We start from the raw sequence: 20180 nt of genomic DNA, 5'->3' as shown, positions 1-20180 counted from the left end.
GGTCAACCAGAGTAGGTACAGGCTTGAGCCTGTAAACACTATTAAGGCAGCAATACCCACCAGCAGGTTACAGGCTTCTCTAAAATTAACAGGGTGAAAAAGAGTGTGGCACAGGGCATTTTTAATCTACCAAATAGAAGAATGCTCAGACAGGACTAAAGAATGTTCCCACCCAGTCAAATAACCTGTTTCTTTCGGGATCACATTCTAAAATAGATTAGCTTCCTATCACAGCCTCTGCATGGCTCATCCCCTGGAAGGGTGAGCCTAAATTTCTATCCTGGCAGGTTTAGTACATGCCTGGATGTCCTCTTTCCTGAGGCAATACTCACTGTCACAGAATGACGGCAACTCCTCTTACTGCTCTATTAGTAACAGGGCAAATGAGACAGAAGCTTGTTGAAGAACATAAGTGTTTGTACTAAGAACACTTTATGTTAAACTATGAATGACATTTCCAATAAAACATGAAAAGATTTATATATCTACAAAATTTGTTTTTGATAAACTTTTTAATAAATGCTATATTAACAAGCTAGAAAGGTAAGGAATGTCATAATCAATCTATACGTTCTCTCTGCAGCATTAGCCTGGAAAATGTTGATGTTTAAATGGGACAATCATAGATGTGAATTTCCTGGTCATCTCCAACAGACACAATTTTTGAGCCATTTCCATTGTATTTTACTCCCCAGACCTGTAAATAAAAAGAGAAAAAGTTCTACTAACACCTTTATTCTTTAGGAACAAATACCCTTACCCTACTCTCATTATACTGAATCCAGAAAAACAAGAGGATGAGGATGTTCTCATGCTTTCTCAACAGTGAGAATGGGCTTTTCCTTTAATCAGGCAGCTTCTATTACTACTGTTTAATTATCATCACACTCACCTCCCAACTCCAGATAATTCATTTCTAAACATAAATCAAGGTATTCACAAACCTTTCAAAGATTCACAATTGAGGAAGTGACCTAATGTTGTGAAGATGGAACCCACGAGGGACCAGCACGGGTTCTCAGGTCTCCAGGAAGGAAAAGGCCCCACAGCTACCCTGAGGTCACTGCCTACAGGGATAATTGCAAACTGTGCTCCTCGTCCACCTCCTTGTGCCCACAACCTACCTCAGTAATTCTCACTCTCTTATTAGAGGCCTATGAAACCTGCCTGTCCCCAGGAGCTAGATAACCTGATGTTGCAAGTCATTGATTTCATTTGCTACATGTTGAATTAACACATTCACACCTCCTTCCCAGACAGAACTGATGTGGTAGGAGTTTCATCAGGTCAAGCCTGTCACTCTATCCCTGAGGTGGGTGTTCTAGCCCTCACTTCAGCGCTGTGAGCGGGCCAGGTGATGGCTTTATATCCACTCCAAATGTCTTCCTCTGAGGACCGTACCACACACTGACTCTCTCACAGAAAGCAACACAGCCAGCCAGGACTTCCTTCCTAAGTACAATGTTTAAATCCAGGAGGGAAATGTCAAGGTTAAATCCTCTCAACCTCATTGGCAACAATGTTAAAGATTAAGTGTAAAAAAGCATGAACATTTGTTAACTTTAAAATGCATTCCAAAGAGATTCTATGAGACCATCCTAAGAACATACAAAATACATAATTAATAAAAGATGACTTTATACTGCCATGGTATTTTGTTTTTTATACTGCTTCCCCAAGACCCTTCTCTTCAAAAGTGGTTGGAACTAGCAGTGCTAGTCGCACCTGAAGCTTGGGACAGAAACTCAGGCGCAGGCCAGACCTACTGAATCTGTATTGTTACCAGATCCCCAGGGTACATTAAAGACTCAGAAGCCCTGCCCTAGAATGCCTTAACATGTCACATTCTCACAGGAAGACTCCTGTGAGAAGACAGCCTCTTTTTCCTAATTTAAAGGCTGAAATAAAACTTACCAATATCCTTAAAGTCAAACAACCTATTAAGAATTTCTGGCTTCAAATATATTCAAAGGAAAAAAAAAATCACATCACTTCTTTGGGCAGCTCCAGAAGAGAAAGTGACAGCTGTGGGATGGAATGGAAACTCCTGAGGAAGCAGGTCCTTCCCGAGACAGCCACGGCCCAGCTGTACCCAGAAAAAGGCCCAGGCATGCCCTAGGCATTGCTGCAACATGTTTCAAAGAAGTCATTCAAAGGCTGTGCAGCTAGTGCAAGTTTTTCGGTCTACCCATATCATGGGTACATATCATGCCTTGTGGGTTTCCAGGCTGACAACACATCCCCAGCCTCTGCACCACAGAGTGTCCACTGGAACACGGGCTGGATGGACATCCAAGCAATCAGAGCGGCTCAGCTCTGAGGGTCATCCAATCTTGACAACCTCAGCAGGGAGGTTAGGAAAATGAGTGAGTTTTGGCTTAGCAGTCAGACAATGCTAGCAATTCAAAGACAAAGGAATTTAAATGTTAATTATGCCATACCTGATCCTGGTGATCAAAGAAGGTGTGAACACAAGTCCTCGTTCCAACATCCCAAACTTTAACACTTTTGTCAGATGAACTATTTTAAAAAAGGAAACATCAGTAGCAGAAAACTTTTCAGACCGGTGTGAAGTTGGAAAGAATCTGACCAAAAATTCCACACTCCTTGACTCAACCTACCTAGAGGCCCCCTTGGTGCGTGTGTGCACAAGCGGCTGACCTGGTCCCCAAAAGGTGGTCAAGAATGTTGGCACAACTGGCTGGCATTCCCCACTCACAGAGCAGCTATTTCCCCAAACTTCTGATCTGCTTGGCCCTCATATTAAACATCCTTGTCAGGAGTCTCGGATGAGAGGCTCCCTCTGGACGGGAGGGAGACTGGTTAAAGCTTCAAAATAAAGGTTCTCAGAGTCTTCTATAAGCCTCTGTGCAGTGCTATTAAGCCATCCACCTCCTGTTTTTCAACTATCTTGGCCATCCTGGGCCTAAACAACATTGGGGTCTCAAAGCATAACATTTTACAGATGTTCATATCTATAATTACTATCGGAACACAGGTATCCTTATAAGGGATACCTACCTACTGTAGGTAGAGGCCCAGATTTATAAGGAAGAAATAAGAACTGAGTTGCTCAAAAGCATCCATCTTTGTTCCAGCTAAGAACAATTAACTTGACAATTTAAAAAACACTGCAGGAAACAAAGGCTACCTGAATGAGAAAAGGGTCACACCATCTTCAAATTTTAAGGCAATTCATACAAGAGGACCATCTTCATCTTCCTAACATTTTAGGAACTGATAAGAGTCATAAGTACCTGGAAACAAAGTGTGTGTCATCAGGACAAAATGCAACATTCAGCACCCAGGATGCGTGGCCACTCAATGTGCCAGCCAAGTTGGCATGTTGTCTGAAATGGGAAAGTTTCAAATAAAATGGAGACATTAACTTTTGGAATATAATCACTGAAACGGAAGGTGTACTGTGCCCATTTAATTGGACCAAATCTGCTATCCTTGAAATGACAGTATTAACATAGACATTCTCTTTTCACTAAAGTAGCATCACATACTGAAGAAACAAAATCTTCAATAGCATTAACCCCAAATATGTCAAGCCTACAAGAGCCAAAAACAGGATCCTAAACAAGCAGAGTTTAGTAGTTCAAAATAAAGAAGGCTCAGCAAGCCAATTCCTAAGGTGAGGAAACAGAACCAGCAGGCAAATAGCCATCTCAAGAGCAGCTGCAGGTTCTGACCCCTGCCCACCTAGCGTCCTTTCCATGCGGAGCCAGTGCCTGTGTCTATGGAAGGTATCAAAACGTGTTCTTTTACAACAGGTGTGACTTGGACAGACCATTTTTAACTTAACCAAGAATAAGACAGGTCTAATGACTATAGTCATTTTCACTTTTTAAAAAAGTGAAATCAAATCACCTATGGCAGGAGAACAATCCTAAGACCTGACTAAGGTCAGCAGTTTCACCCCTGAATCCAGTGGAGTAGAGCAGACCCCAGTTAAGCGGAGAGGTGGCCTCAGTAGAAAGCTGGGGGACCATGAGAAGGTAGAAGTCCCAGGTGTTCATTCAGTAACAGCACCTTGGCCAAACCACCACCTCAGCTTGGGTTCCTCATCTGCAATATGACTGGGACCTTAACCTGTGCTACCTCACCGGTAGTTGGGAAGATCATGAAACTGTAACAGTGAAAGCCTTATTAAAGAGAGCTGAACACTTAAGAAACTGCTAGTATTTATACTGGCCCTGCTGTTGACAAGCAAGCACAACTTGAGACAGGCATCTTCTCTTGGCCCCTAACAGCTCGTTCAGCTCTAACTCCAGAAACTACATTTCTAATTCCATGTCTATTTGACAACTTTCTCTTGTCCAAAATCTCCCAAGTTTAAACTCCTGCAAAACTCTCGTAGGCCCACAAAGTAACATGCACGTGGATGGTCATGGTGTGGCACCCATCGCTGGGGCACAGAGAAGGGTAAGGGATGCACCCAGTGGATCAGAATGCCACATTTGGAAGCCAGAAGCCAGGCACAGATTGCAGTACTGAGTCAAAGAATCAGGGACACACATCACACACCTTATAGGGGAGACCTCAGTGGGGAACAGGGTGGGGACTGAGAAATAAAGGAGAAAAGGAAAAGAGAAAGGGCCCGTGCACAGGCTTACAATGGAAGTGAGCTGTCAACTGAAGATTAGATAACTCACCTTTATACCTGCAGTCAAAAACCACCAACAAAAAAGCTCCCTTATCTAGACCTGCTGTAAGCTGGCTTATAAACAGACAACTCCCCAACTAGGGCAGAAGAATGACTTCTAGAACATCACACCCTCAGAAAACAAATATTCTAATTTTTTCATCATTACTTCAAGCTAGCTACAGCCCATGGCTCCATCTGTTCATCTGTACACTACTCACCTGTCTAAAAAAATTTAAAACCAGCGTGCCCCACAAGAGACAGGATGCTGGAAAAGAAGTAGCAAGTAGCTGATTCTAGTTGGTAATCCACGCACGTCTTCCTCTGTTAACATCCTAAGCTCAAAGCAGGGACAGGACCTGAACACATGTCTTTCCTAGACATAAAGAGGGAGCAGCTCACTTGCTAGGGCTCCTCCTAGTGATAAGAGACAAAACAGGCCTTGACATTAAGAGAGAAGTGTTGAATCCCAACAGGTAACTTACACATCATAGATCTTGATGTAGCCATCATCTGAAGCAGTGACAAGGAGCTGTGAATCCGGGGAAAAAGTCAAGGATCGAATGGGCATAGCATGGCCTGAAATTAACAAAGACCCTTGTTAAGCTGGAGAATCACTGTCTCCTATCTCCTCATATAGGTTTCCATGAACTATGTCATCTTTAATGGCTGTTAAGTCACTGAGTTGCACTGCTCAGTGCTTCAGTCAGAGGCGAGCTACAGACTGGACCCTTCTTCCTAATGCTCTAGAAACATGTACAAAACGCAAGCCCCTCCTCCTGGGAGTCACTACTCCTCAGATCCCTTCCCTGACCAACTGGACCTCAGGATACATTGCTTAGACAAAACTCCTCTGCCCCTACAGATATGGCCAAACATGGAAATATGCATTGTTTCTGATTTGTATGTTGAACAAACAGGATGCTAGTTCCCTACCAAATCCTTGTTGTAGGGTAAAGGATGCACTGAAGAGGCCTCCCTCCAGCCCTTCCCCTGTCCTAGTACCCCATCCCCCTGCCCAGCGGTCACCAGCACACAGTGGGCACAGAACTTTCATTTACCTTCAAACTATTGACAAAAAGGGGCTATTTTCCAATCATAAAGTTCTTTAGAGCCAAACATAACAGAAATATGACACTCATGTAGCTAGGATATATTAACACATAAATAAAAAGTAAGCCTGTTCACCAAAATAAGCATTTAAAACACTGGTACAAAAACTAATATGTCTAGGTTATAACTACAGTGACAAATGGAAAAGGCAATGGCACCCCACTCCAGTACTCTTGCCTGGAAAATCCCATGGACTGAGGAGCCTGGTGGGCTGCAGTCCATGGGGTCGCTAGGAGTCGGACACGACTGAGTGACTTCACTTTCACTTTTCACTTTCATGCACTGGAGAAGGAAATGGCAACCCACTCCAGTGTTCTTGCCTGGAGAATCCCAGGGACGGAGGAGCCTGGTGGGCTGCCATCTATGGGGTCACACAGAGTCGGACACGACTGAAGTGACTTAGCAGCAGCAGCAGCACAGTGACAAAAGTGAACCTTACAGGCATTTCAGATTTCCAACTGACAGTGATGTTCTGCAAATCTAAGGCTCATTTGCCATTTAGTAGCATTTTAATAAAAGAGTAAGTCTTCCTTTGTGATCTGATAACCCAGTTTGCACAAAATGATGAACCACACCTTCCAGCGTATGCAGAAGTTTCCCAGTTGCAATATCAAAAATATTGATGATTCCGTCTATGGCTCCACTGGCCAGGTATTTCCCATCAGGACTCTGTAGAGAACATATGAAAATCATTTGAAACTCCATGTTGTTAAGCCATCCCCTCTCAAACACAAGTAATCTGCTGGTTCCAGGTCTAACTGGCTGACTGGCAAACAAAGCCAGCAGCTTCCTAGTGAGACTAATGCAGAATGTTTATCAAGGAATACAACAGGCTAGAAGAGGAAACTGAAAGAATCAGATAGAAACAAAGCAATATTTCCTTACATATGCAATACTAAGAATGAATTTTCCTCTTGTGTCCAAAGAATACTCCTTTTTCCCACTTTCCACACCAAAAATGTTCACTTTTCCCACGTGAGTTCCTGTGGCCAGATACTGAGAATCAGGAGAAAAGGCCAAAGTCCAGGCATCCACTGAACAGAAAAAAAGGAAAAACTATAGTGAGAAAAGATCTGACCTTAATTTTAAAAACTTTAAAGCTTTAGCAAAAGATACATGTTTTAAAATTGGAGGAATAGTGTCCTGATTCATAACAGGACATTGTAAAGATATTAATTGTATTAATATGGACATAACATGGCCTGAAATTCACAGAGACCCTTGTCAAGCTGGAGAATCACTGTCTCTTATCTCCTTATACAGGTTTCCATGAACTATGTCATCTTTAATGGCTGTTAAGTCACTGAATTGCACTGCTCAGGTGCTTCAGTCAGAAGCCCAACATTAATATGCCCAACATTAATATGCTGTAAAGATATTAATTCTATACCAATTTAATGTAAGGGTTTCTTAACTTTTCACTAAAAATGTAGACAGACAGAACAATACAAAATGTTAGCAAGGGTGTCAGTTCAGTTCAGTCACTCAGTCGTGTCTGCCTCTTTGCGACTCCATGTACCGCAGCACGCTAGGCCTCCCTGTCCATCACCAACTCCCGGAGTCCACCCAAACCCATGTCCATTGAGTCGATGATGCCATCCAACCATCTCATCCTCTGTCGTCCCCTTCTCCTGCCCTCAATCTTTCCCAGCATCAGGGTCTTTTCCAATGAGTCAGCTCTTCGCATCAGGCGGCCAAAGTATTGGAGTTTCAGCCTCAACATCAGTCCCTCCAATGAACACTCAGAACTGACTTCCTTTAGGATGGACTGGTTGGATCTCCTTGCAGTCCAAGGGACTCTCAAGAGTCTTCTCCAACACCACAGTTCAAAAGCATCAATTCTTCGGCACTCAGCTTTCTTTATAGTCCAACTTTCACATCCATACATGACCACTGGAAAAATCATAGCCTTGACTAGATGGACCTTTGTTGGCAAAGTAATGTCTCTGCTTTTGAATATGCTATCTAGGTTGGTCATAACTTTCCTTCCAAGGAGTAAGCGTCTTTTAATTTCATTGCTGCAATCGCCATCTGCAGTGATTTTGGAGCCCAGAAAAATAAAGTCAGCCACTGTTTTCCCATCTATCTGCCATGAAGTGATGGGACTGGATGCCATGATCTTTGTTTTCTGATGTTGAGCTTTAAGCCAACTTTTTCACTCTCCTCTTTCACTTTCATCAAGAAGCTCTTTAGTTCTTCTTCACTTTCTGCCATAAGGGTGGTGTCATCTGCATATCTGAGGTTATTGATATTTCTCCTGGCAATCTTGATTTTAGCTCGAGCTACCCTGCATCCAAGGTAAGGAGCAGCGGCTGAGCTTTCTAGAGCAGCCGTGAAGACAGACCCTGCGTCCAAGGTAAGAGAAACCCAGCTAAGATGGTAGGCACTGAGAGAGAGGATCAGGGGGCAGACAGACTGAAACTACAGTCACGGACAACTAGCCAATCTGATCACATGGACCACAGACTTGTCTAACTCAGTGAAACTAAACCATGCCGTATGGGGCCACCCAAGATGGATGGGTCATGGTGGAGCGGTCTGACAGAATGTGGTCCACTGGAGAAGGGAATGGCAAACCACTTCAGTATTCTTGCCTTGAGAACCCCATGAACAGTATGAAAAGACAGAAAGATAGGACACTGAAAGATGAACTCCCCAGGTCAGTAGGTGCCCAATATGCTACTGGAGATCAGTGGAGAAATAACTCCAGAAAGAATGAAGGGATGGAGCCAAACAAAAACAACACCCAGTTGTGAATGGGACTGGTGATAGAAGCAAGATTCAATGCTGTAAAGAGCAATATTGCATAAGAACCTGGAATGTTAGGTCCATGAATCAAGGCAAATTGGAAGTGGTCAAATAGGAGATGACAAGAGTGAACATCGACATTCTAGGAATCAGTGAACTAAGATGGGCTGGAATGGGTGAATTGAACTCAGATGACCATTATATCTACTACTCTGGGCAGGAATCCCTTAGGAGAAATGGAGTAGCCATCATGGTCAACAAAAGAGTCTGAAATGCAGTACTTGAATGCAATCTCAAAAATGACAGAATGATCTCTGTTCGTTTCCAAGGCAAACCATTCACTATCACGGTAATTCAAGTCTATGCCCTGACCAGTAATGCCGAAGAAGCTGAAGTTGAACAGTTCTATGAAGACCTACAAGACCTTCTAGAACTAACACCCAAAAAAGATGTCCTTTTCATTATAGGGGACTGGAATGCAAAAGTAGGAAGTCAAGAAACACGTGGAGTAACAGGCAAATTTGGCCTTGGAGTACAGAATGAAGCAGGGCAAAGGCTAATAGAGTTCTGCCAAGAGAACGCACTGGTCATAGCAAACACCCTCTTCCAACAACACAAGAGAAGACTCTACACATGGACATCACCAGATGGTCAACACTGAAATCAGACTGATTATATTCTTTGCAGCCAAAGATGGATAAGCTCTATAGAGTCAGCAAAAACAAGACCGGGAGCTGACTGTTGCTTGCATCATGAACTCCTTATTGCCAAATTCAGACTGAAATTGAAGAAAGCGGAGAAAACCACTAGACCATTCAGGTTATGACCTAAATCAAATCCCTTATGACTATACAGTGGAAGTGAGAAATAGATTTAAGAGACTAGATCTGATAGACAGAGTGCCTGATGAACTATGGATGGAGGTTCATGACATTGTACAGGAGACAGGAATCAAGACCACCCCCAAGAAAAAGAAATGCAAAAAAAAAAAGCAAGGGTGTAGTGAAACCAAAATCCTCATACACTGGTGGGAATATAATAAAATGGTATAGCTACTTTGAAGAAGTGAAAACACACACCATAATACCTAGCAATTCCACTTCTAGAGAAATGGAAACACATCTTCATGAACAGAACTGAACCTGGATGCTCACAGCAGCATTATTAAGAATACTCAAAAACTGGAGAGAATCCAAATATCCATCAATTGATGAATGAATGAACAAAATGTGGAACAGCCCTATAACGGAATCCTTACTACTAAGCAATAAAAAGGAACAGACTACTGATACATACTACAACGTACATAAACCTCAAAAACATTATGCTAAAGAAAGATATGTAAGACAATACAATTTCACTTATGTGAAATCTTTCAAAAAAGCAAAACTATAGAGACAGAAAGCTGATCAGTGGTTGTCTGAGGCTGAGGGTGGGAGCACAGGTTAACTATAAATGGGCATGAGGGAACATTTGGGGGACATGGAAGTGTTCTAAAACTGAATCGGAGTGATGGCTACACAACTGTGGAAATTTACTAAAACTTGTTAAACTGTATAATGGGTTAATTTCAGAGTGTAATTATAGAGGTGAAAGTCTACCTCAATAAGCTGCAAATAAATGAAGAGGTACCAGAAATATTCTTATATAAAACTATAATATGACAAAGTATCACAAATTAGCAAGAGAATAAGGACTGGGAAGAGGCATTGTTATTGTTTTTTTAATCAACTGGTTTTTAAGTTATATCACACAATCTGATTTGAAAAGTTCTATTCAGATGCTATTTCTGTATTACAGTGCTTCTGTGTAAAGGTCTCCAGACTTCTGGACAGCCTGGGTAAGCACATGTGCTTTATACTTCCATCTGGACCACTGATGATATTTCAGCATTTCTCTTTTCAGTTATGTGGGAAACTCTTCATGGGCAATCTCAAAGAGCTTTAGGAGCCTCTGGGGTCAGAGCCTAGAGAGCAAGGAACAAACCAGTTGTCCAGTGCTGGTCGAGGTCCCTTTGCCCACGGCCAGTCTTATACGGGAATGTTCCCTAAGTCCTGCCCTTCCTGTACCTGCCCAGTGCTTGTAAGATCAAAGGGAGAGGAAAGGCTCCTTCCCCAGTCACGTTCCTTACTCCTAGGGCAGGGCTCAAAGAGGTCAAGCCCTTCTCAGCCCACAGGAGAGAGGTCTCCCTGAACTTGACTCATGGCAGATAGGGGCTCCCAGCACAGATGGGTCAGTACCATATACCAGAGTGAGTTTTAAAATAAAATTCTCTTGCAAATCTTAACACACATACTCAAAGTAGTAATTAATTTACCTCTACCACTTAGGAAATACTTGTTTCAAAAAGGAAATTAACTTCAAAAGTGCTCAACCAACCAAGAAGATCTAAAAAAGCTTTTATTATAATCAATCTCTCACAAGGCTGCTTTTTAGTATCTATCTAATGACTATACCATTTATTCCAACAGGACTGTGTTCTCTTATTCCTATTATAATTAGTTGTTTACAGGAATAGTGGTTATTAGAAAATCGGATTATGATTCCTTGAAGTTTAGTAAAATCACTTTGAATTACTTTTACATTTCCCTTATTAGCTGTTTGATAATACAAAACTTTTAGTGGTGAAGGTCCTTTTCCTCAAAATGGAAGGAATTTTTATTCCTCAATTTAACCTTGCACTCTAAAATTTACTTTAACATTTGCATAATATTTATTTTAATCACTAAGTTCCACCTCATCAGTGAAGAGAGTAACTCTTCTTTACACCGGGACATCCTGAACCACCTGATGTTGAGAGGCCCCTAAGCTTGCACTTTCTTCTTCGACATCTTTGACATCAGTTTGCTGCAGCCACAGCCTGGGTGAGGCATCAGATGAAGGATCTTCCCCGTCATCTTCCCTTTCTTCTACTTCTTCCCTTTCTTCTTCAGGATCTGAGATCTTTCTCTTTCCTCCTCCTCTGTTCCTCCTCCTCTGTTCCTCCTCTCACATTCTCCAGGCATATTTTCAAGGCTGGTATAATGTAAATGTCCATTTGCCTAAATTCATTAGACCTAGACTTACTAGTTTTACCTTTAGGTGAATTCAACTGAGCTGCTCCTCAGTTGTCAGTAGCAATGCTTCATTTTATTATTTACTCAAATAACTGTTGTTTAATGGTCTGGTATAGTTTTATGAAGATTCCTATCCAAAAAAGAAAATAAATCCAATCTTATAGTCATCTCAGTATCTTTTTTCTTTCCTAACAGTAATCTTTCAATGATTACTTGCCACAACTGGAACCAACATGTAGCTTAAGATACTATTTGTCAGGAAAGGCGAGCTGGGTACAGACTTCATCCTTCTCCTTAGAACCAATCCAGCACTCATTTCTTCAACTGTGGTGTGCCCAGGGCTACAAAGCCACACAGTGTCCTTAGTGTCATGGGAGGGCTTAGGTGCCCAAGATGAAGAGGCAGCAATAGATCCACCTCTTCCTCCTCGTCTCAGCTTAACAGACTTTGTGCACTAGTTTGGGGACCCAGGTCCTCCGTAAAAGAAAACAATAGGGCAAGGACAAATGCGAAAACAATTATATGGGGAGTCAGAATGCTTGGGTGAGTTTTTTCAAATACATATCCTGGCCCACACACCCCAAAACTGATTCAGTGGATCCAAAATAGGAACTGGACATATGTATTCAATGGACATCAGTCTGAGCAAACTCCGGGAGATAGTGAAGGACACGGAAGCCTGGCATGCTAGTCCACGAGGTCACAAAGAGTCAGACATGACCGAGCAACTGAACAACAACAACATATGTATTCCTTAAAAAGCTCCAACAATTAAGACTCAGAGATGTCAAATACTGGCACTGAGGGGAAATGAACTCAGTTTTCAGACAACACAGAGTCCTTAAAACCCTGGGAACATCATTCTTTCCAAAATAAGTACAACCTATAGAATGCTACTGAACATAGCTGGTGGGAAGCAAATCTGCTGGGGCTCTAATCCAGGGAATTACATTAAGTAAAGCGCTGAGCAGTTCTGTAATCACTCCATGGAGGGGTGTGCCAGAGAGGCACCAGGCTCTCTGTACTCCTTCCAGTCATCACCCATTCTGGCAGAACAGGCTCTGCTCATGAAAGCTATATGGTCATATACAAGTAAATACAGGGCCACAAGGAATCTGAAATGTCATGTGGCTTGTCCCATTGAAATGATTAATTCCCATTACTTCAGATGTTTATTAAGGCTAATGGACAAGACTATGCTGTCCTTCAGAACTTTAAAAAAATCGATTTGTTTCTTTAGAAGTTTCATGTATCAAGCATATACTAGAAATAGGCACTTTAATCATAATTAGTTGAGATTACCATGACATAGATCTAGGAGGACACAGTGCTTTACATTCTAGACCTCTACAAGGCAACGAGTGGATCAATTCCGAATATGGCAAACAGAGAACCTGTGGACCATTCAAACACAAGTCCACAATCCCAAGTCAGCAATTTGAAACCCAAGGGTGATAAAAACTATGAGTTTTTAGAAATAATTTTAGTACCCAAATTCACTTGGCAATAAAACTAGAACTGATATAAGGCTATTTATAGCTTATTTTTATCTCCTAGTATAAATACTCATGTTTAGTTGCTAAGATACTAGTATTTGATTAGAGTGCTGTCCCAGTCCCACTGAAGGTATTACAGAACATGCAGTTCATACACCCATATCACCAATCTCAAATCCAAAAACTTCTAAACACTAAAATACATCTCTCCCTAAAGATATCAAAAAGGGATCGTAAACCTCTAATATCCTCTCTAAGAGTAAAACTCTTACCAGGTCCTGCATCTATAGACTTTATCTGTTTGCCGTTTTCCAAGTCCCAGAGACGAATATGAGCATCAAGAGAACTGGATGCAGCAATGGGCAGGGTGTGGCTGATGTCCACAGACACCACACCCAGCTGATGGCCCTCCAGACTCCACTGTAGGTCCAGCTTCTCATCACGCCTTCAATGGGGGACAGAGAAATGGATTTCTTCACACACAACACATGGTACCTGGCATCTGAAATTCTGGGCTCCTGTAACTATGCATTATCAGAGGTCTGTGAAATGCAGAATCAAGAGAGGAAATGAAGAGCCACAGAACACCAAACGCAGCCAACTTTTAACCACAGCATTTTTTTCTTTCAACTGTAAGGCCTTAACAGTGAATAAGAGGAAAACAAGTGAGAAAAAAAGAGCCTGCCTTTTTATACCACCATATAGCCATTGCTTTCTTGCGTAGATAATAGTCAATACTTCTCTGATTGTAACTTGGGAGCCCAGAAGAAAAACCCCAACTTCCAAGGCTGTATTGTAGAGGAAAGAGCGCTCACCATTTCCAGACTTTCACCAGGTCATCCAGGGATCCCGTGACCACTGTCTCAGAGTTTTCTTTCTTGTTTGACCCCCAGGCAACTGACCAGATGGCATCATCATGGGCTGGAACAGAAAGTCATTCATATAAAGTCTTCATGCAACTTCTAAACTGAATGTGCTAAGATAAAGCGGAAATACTGAGATTTTTACACCAATTCTGAGATTTTTGAGGCGATATCCACCTGTGTCTGCTTTACTGTTTTGCAGATGGCTTTCCCACACAGCTTTTATTAGAACAGCGGAGGCAGATAAGAATACCAGAGGTTCTGAGGAAGTCGCTTGCCCCAAATCACAGGTTTACCAGGTCGGGGAGCAGTACTGGAATAGTCCAGGGTCCTTTCTACTTTAGTATGCTGTCTGACATGCATTAGATTGGAATGGCTCTCACTTGGCTAAAGTGAAATCCACCCCCCAAAAGAGATCAAACTTGTTAAGAGTAATTTCTTAAGAGATCTTTGGAAACCAGTAAGCAGGTCAACTGTAAACAGTACAGGTCCGAAAATGCACAGAGTAGGACACGACTGAGCGACTTCCCTTTCACTTTTCACTTTCATGCATTGGAGAAGGAAACGGCAACACACTCATGGACGGCGGAGCCCGGCGGGCTGCCGTCTATGGGGTCGCACTGAGTTGGACACAACTGAAGCGACTTAACAGCAGCAGCAGCAGCTACAGATAAAAATCAGAGGCTTAGAAAAGCCTAGTAGCTCACTCAAAGTCAAAAGCTACGAAGAGGCAGAGCTGGTATTCTAACCTAGAAACCTAAACTTCCTACTAACTAAAGTCCACTTTAAGTTCTAAGTCTGTAAGCTGTATATCTGGTGGGCCATACTGGTGAGTCTGCAGACCTGGTATACGAATACAAATGTAACAAGTGAACAAGAAGGCTTTCTTTACACCTGGCAGCAATTCTTCAGGGACACCTTTCCAAGACATGAATACAAGGACATTCAACTTAAACAGCTGTGAGTTACATATAGCATCTTGGCTTCCATTACAATCCCCACCTGACCCAAGTCTGCCAGCTTGCCATCAGATGGCATTAGGTGCATACAAGGTAGCTGACTGACAAGCTGACTAGCTGCTACATACCTATGCTCGCTAACTTGAAAGAATGCTTTGGGTTTAAACTTCAGACTACCTAAATGTCACTACTTGAAGTGGAAGAGCTTTATTAGGCATTCCACAAATTTCTCCAGGCTTTACATAACTTATCTAGGCTGTGGTGAAGAAATGAGACACACGTGAATAGTCCCTGCACACCCTCCTTTCCAGGTATGAAGTCCACTGTCACTGGCCAGCTACCTTTCCAGACTCTGACCTCCCTCCTTCTCCCATCCCCACCACTGCCACTGCCGCACAGCCCCTAGCCCACCCATATACTCAGTGGTCTTGACAAATTCACCTATTCTATCCTCCTCTATTACTGAGGGTCAAAGGCCCTCTGTGAGACTCGCTACACTTGTTTTAAGTGGAGGAGCATGAATAAAGGCTCCCAAGAGAACTTCTGTGTTCATGGCCAGGCTCAAGTTTACCTCCCCAGGTGAGCTGGTATTAACAGAGTCCTGAGACTCAGAGTTTCCTTCTTTCACTTTGATAGCCGGGAAGCTCAGTCACACCTTCCTCAAGTGGGAAAAATTTTCCTCAGCCCAGAGTTCTCCAGTCTATCATTTGCCTCTTGCTCTTTAAGTTAGTGGTTGGTTTTTTTTGTTGTTGGTTGTTTGTTCTGAAGTGTATTTGTTTTCAGCTGCCCCTGCCAATTCTTATGTAAAGTGAGTATGGTTGGAACTGCATGTCTGGTCAGCATGACAAAAACCTTAAGCCAGGGACAACAGCTTTTCACAGGTGAATTTGCTTGAACTGGAAAGCTGCTTACCTTGCTCTTGTTTGAAGAGAATACTGTACTAAAAAAGAACAGAAGACACATTAAACCAATGGTCAGATTTCAGATGTGTCCCATCCTTTCCCTAAAACACCCCCCAGCTCACCACCTTGTGCCCCAGCAGATATAATCACCAGAGTTAAGTACCTCCCTTGCTGCGGCCTGACCTCCTGTGAGCTCATGCAAGGTTTGTAATGTAAGAACTGTATAGTTCTTAAAGAAACTATAGTCTCTTAAAGAAAACAACTACTTCTTAAAGAAGCTAGAGTCTCTTCTAACTACTTCCACCCACCAAAAAAAGAGTAATAAATTATGTGCTTTTTCCTGCTCTGATCACCAGGAAGCTCAGAGTCCAGTTTGCAGCTTAATTTTTGTAGTTGTATAAAACCACACAGCCTGCATAATAACCTGTTAATTCTGTCCCTAATTTTATTACAAAGACATGTTTCTCCCTAATTTTTCTTTCTCGTTTTTGTGTACAAATTCTTTTAAGCTTCCTCAATCCCTTTGTAAACTGTGGTACAGACTGAAATAAAATTACCCTTCTCTCAGTGTTGTGCATTTTACTAATGCCACCTAACCCTCTGGTGATTAGGTACCCAGGATACCCTCCTCTTCAGAAGCAGAGCAGGAATCAGATGCTAGTTTTCTGACTACAAACCCAGATGATGTATTGGGCTCGAATCCCCAAAGAGACCAACTGGTACTCTCCCTCTCCCTAGGCCTTACCTGGTTGGTCATCTCCTTAACCAAGGATGAAGGGCTAAAGGCCAGACAGCTCTGTGGAAACAACACCAGGGCTTCAGTAAGAGGTGGCCATCAGGATAGAGCGCTATAGAAGCTTCCCTTGGATCAGCTTGCCTTGGTAAGGCAACTCTTGGCCAGAGTTGACCTGACACTTTTCTATAGATTGATCCCAGGGTCCCTGTTCACAAGCCCTACCAGGTGGCACAGTGTTCTTTCTCAACTAATACCTACCACCTCTCATATTTTCTTCTCAAGTTGACTACAGAGAGGATCCAGTCTCCCTCCTTGCTGCTTTTCCAAGAGATAAAACCACAGCATCTTTTAATTTAAAATATTATTTTATTAAAAACTCAACAAGCAAATATGGGGGAGCAAAGTTCTTATGGTCCAAGCAGGGATCGCAGCCAAAAACGCATATAAGAGCCAGCAGGAGTGTAAATGAGGGTGTGAGCGAGAGGGAGACTACGTGTCTCCCCAAAGCTATAATAAGGCTTCTTAACTTTTGTGTGTGTGCTATAGAATCCTCCATGCCCACCCCCGCCCCCACACCCCAGGTAGCTCTGTAAAGCCTATAAACCCCTTGTCAGGATGTTTTAAAATACATACAACACATAGGATTAGAAAGGAAACCAAGTATAGTCCATTCTTGTTATTCCAGGGAGTTAAGTTCCATAAAGTCACTGAATACTAAGTTAGTGAACACTGACCCACTGCTTCTGGGGGAGACACTATATTAGGTTCCTGCAAGACTCTGGTAAATTTGGGGCAACTGATCAGTAAGTAACTTTATTTTATGAGTGTTTCTGTTTAAAGACACCTTATTTTACATTGGCGATTCATTAATATTGAACTCACGGCTAACAGCGACGTAATTCATGCCTATATGAAGTTTATCCACAGATGTGTTTTCTCCGTAAGACACATCACAGTCTTCTTGTACTTAGGAACACTAAGAAAGCTTTACTACTGTGCTTGGAGGGCTATTTTAAACAGTGAAGTCACCAATAAAACCACAAAAATACAAAAATCCTAACACTAATAGACTGAAAAAAAAAAGACACTTGTTTACAGCATGATAACTGAAATAAGAAAGCAGAGTGCTTCCTTGTTCGACTGCAGCTAAGAATGTGTGTCAGCTGACTCAAAATTTTCACCACCTCACACACATCCAAGATCACAAAGTGCTGCAAATGATGCTTTGGGGGCTACAAATAAATTTTAGAATGTAGATGAATTTAGAAATACAGAGTGTGAGAATAGTAATACAACTATTATATGTTCAACTGTATACAGAAATAAAATTTTACCAAATACAAAAATTAGTTTTTGTGACAGCATATGTGATTCTTTATTTACACATTATATAACAAGATTTAGCAGCAAATCTAACAACTACCATAATTTCAAAGTTATGATGAACTTATACAATATCCTAAGATATGAAAATATGTGTGATTTCTATTGGTGACAATGTCACCCTATTAATACTTGGTTTGCTGACTACATTTATAATTGAAGGAAATGCTAAATTTCAGTTAGAAGTTTGAGAACATAAGGATGCAATTTTTCTTCTCATCCAAGTTCATGGCCCCCTCAATTCTATCCATGGACAGAGGACACCATACATCTAAGGCCTCCATGTCCAGGTTACTTGCTTTAAATTTGCAAACTCAAAAAGACTACTGTGAAGGTTTTCCAAGGATAACAGAAAAAACAAACAATTTCTAAATAACCTTTGCCTGTGAAGATCTCAGTCAAGGCAGTAGTGCTTAATTCATTTGTGACCCAAGAACAGTGTCTTGGCAAGGGTAGGAAAGACAGGCAGGAGGTCAAGCCAGTTTCGCTGGAGTAAACAGTATTCAAACTCTCTTGGGCACCAACCCTCTGCCCTTCCAAATCCTGCCTCACATCCCTGCAACAGAAACAATTCCCTGCAACAAGGAGAAACAAGAGTAGGAAGGTTTGCAAGAAGTCAACTTCCAAGAAGCCAGGCTCCTCAAATAAAGGTATGCTTCTATCAATGAATGCATGTTTGATGATGTACCATGAGTCAGGGTACCATGATGTACCCTGTTTTACATATTACATGTAGGTTAGCTCACTGAACCCTCTCATCTCATTTAATAGATAATCTTATTATAATCTCTACATTCCTCATAAGGAAAGTGAGACTTCAAGAGAGGTTAAGGGACCTCCCCCAAGGTTAGTTTGACAGGAGAAGGTGGATACAAGCTTATAGTATAGGTTACACTATCTTGTGGCTCAGCTGGTAAAGAATCCGCCTGTAATTCGGGAGACCTGGGTTTGATCCCTGGGTTGGGAAGATCCCCTGGAGAAGGGAAAGGCTACCCACTCCAGTATTCTGGCCTGAAGAATTCCATGGAGGCCATGGGGTCGCAGAGTCGGACACGACTGAGCGACTTGCACTTTCACACTACCTTTTACATCAGTTTCTTATCCTACAATAATTTCAGCGTTAAGAGGACGCCAAAAGCCTCTTTTGTCACCTTCCTTCTTTAGAGAACTCTCATTTCCCAGGCAGAATTCATTGCTTCCTCAATGTTTCCAAAGAACACTACACATGCCCCTATTAAAGTACTGAGGGAGGTCAATAACCCGCAATACTACGTGGTACTTGAAGTAAAGATAACTCAGCCTGTGCCTGTACCTGTCCAGCTCGCTACCGAAAAAGACAGAGTGGCCTACCACTGGAAGACTTCCGTTAAGACGGTTTTGTCTATCGACACTGAGACCAGCCCTAACCTCGAGACTTCACAGAACATCCACAGGTTGCAAAATGAGGCCACCTACCCTCTCCCCTCAGGCCCCACACCCCGAGAGGCAGCCAGAGTAAATGGAGTCACGGAAGCCACCACCATCAGGCACTGCGGCGTGGGGCATTCCTGAGAAAACCCTCCTAGAGGTAGCCTCGGGCCCACTCTCGCTCACCCGCCCTCCAGCCTGGACCGTTATCGGCACCGACAAGTGCCACCCCCAACGGCTTTGCGGACCAACTCACCGCCTCACTGTCCGGCTGCACTGCCCCACGGCTCCTCTGACGCCAGCTTCCGCGCGACCGCGACGCGGGGTGATGAGCTCACGAAGAGGCGGGACATCTCGCCGGTCCCCAAGGCGCAGGCGCACGCCGCAGCGCCCTCTGCCTAAACGCGCGCGGAGCGGGGAGGAGGATGGGCGGGGAGAAGGGGAAGAGGCCACGCCCCGGTCACCTTGGTTTCCCCCGGGGCGGGGCCACGGAAAACCGGCTTGCCGATGGGTTCCAATTTCTTTATTTGTACTTTGAGATAGACTACACTTGATGACCGCAAGAGTTCTATTGTTTCAAAATTTTTTCAGTGAAATAGAGCTTTATATTTCAACTGTAAAGTCACAACCGGTTGTTGTTCAGTCGCTCAGTCGTGTCTGATTCTTTGCGACCCCATGGACTGCAGCACGCCAGGTTTCCCTGTCCTCCCACTATCTGCCAGAGTTTGCTCAGACTTATATCCATTGAGTTTGTGATGCCAGCCAATCTTGTCGTCCCCTTCTCCTCCTGCCTTCAATCTTTCCCAGCATCAGGGTCTTTCCCAATGAGTTACCTCTTCCCATCAGGTGGCCAAAGTATTGGAGCT

At 42.8% G+C, this 20180-nt stretch overlaps 1 protein-coding gene across 1 annotated transcript; it reads right to left on the bottom strand.

Moving 5' to 3' along the window:
- Positions 1 to 493: 493 nt before the first annotated feature.
- On the bottom strand, positions 494 to 19671 carry WDR61 (WD repeat domain 61). The gene is made up of 11 exons (XM_006044381.3): positions 19571 to 19671; positions 16534 to 16584; positions 15799 to 15826; positions 13880 to 13985; positions 13337 to 13509; positions 6650 to 6798; positions 6340 to 6433; positions 5137 to 5230; positions 3258 to 3350; positions 2442 to 2520; positions 494 to 697 (listed from the first exon to the last, which is right to left on the bottom strand). The coding sequence occupies exons 2-11, from the start codon at positions 16543 to 16545 to the stop codon at positions 608 to 610; spliced, it is 918 nt and encodes a 305-aa protein (XP_006044443.1). The 5' UTR covers positions 16546 to 16584; positions 19571 to 19671; the 3' UTR covers positions 494 to 607.
- Positions 19672 to 20180: the final 509 nt, after the last annotated feature.

Source organism: Bubalus bubalis, chromosome 20 (genome assembly GCF_019923935.1).
Source record: "Bubalus bubalis isolate 160015118507 breed Murrah chromosome 20, NDDB_SH_1, whole genome shotgun sequence".
NCBI lineage: Eukaryota > Metazoa > Chordata > Mammalia > Artiodactyla > Bovidae > Bubalus > Bubalus bubalis.
Note: the sequence above shows the minus strand (reverse complement) of the source record. Positions and strands in the feature narration are given on the sequence as shown.

Excerpts from the sequence above, each read along its gene's own strand:
- WDR61 (XM_006044381.3), bottom strand. Across the intron at positions 13,986-15,798 it reads TCTCTTCAAACAAGAGCAAG|CCCATGATGATGCCATCTGG; the intron begins GTAAGCAGCTTT and ends TTTCTGTTCCAG. Across the intron at positions 698-2,441 it reads TCTTTGATCACCAGGATCAG|GTCTGGGGAGTAAAATACAA; the intron begins GTATGGCATAAT and ends TTTTATTTACAG.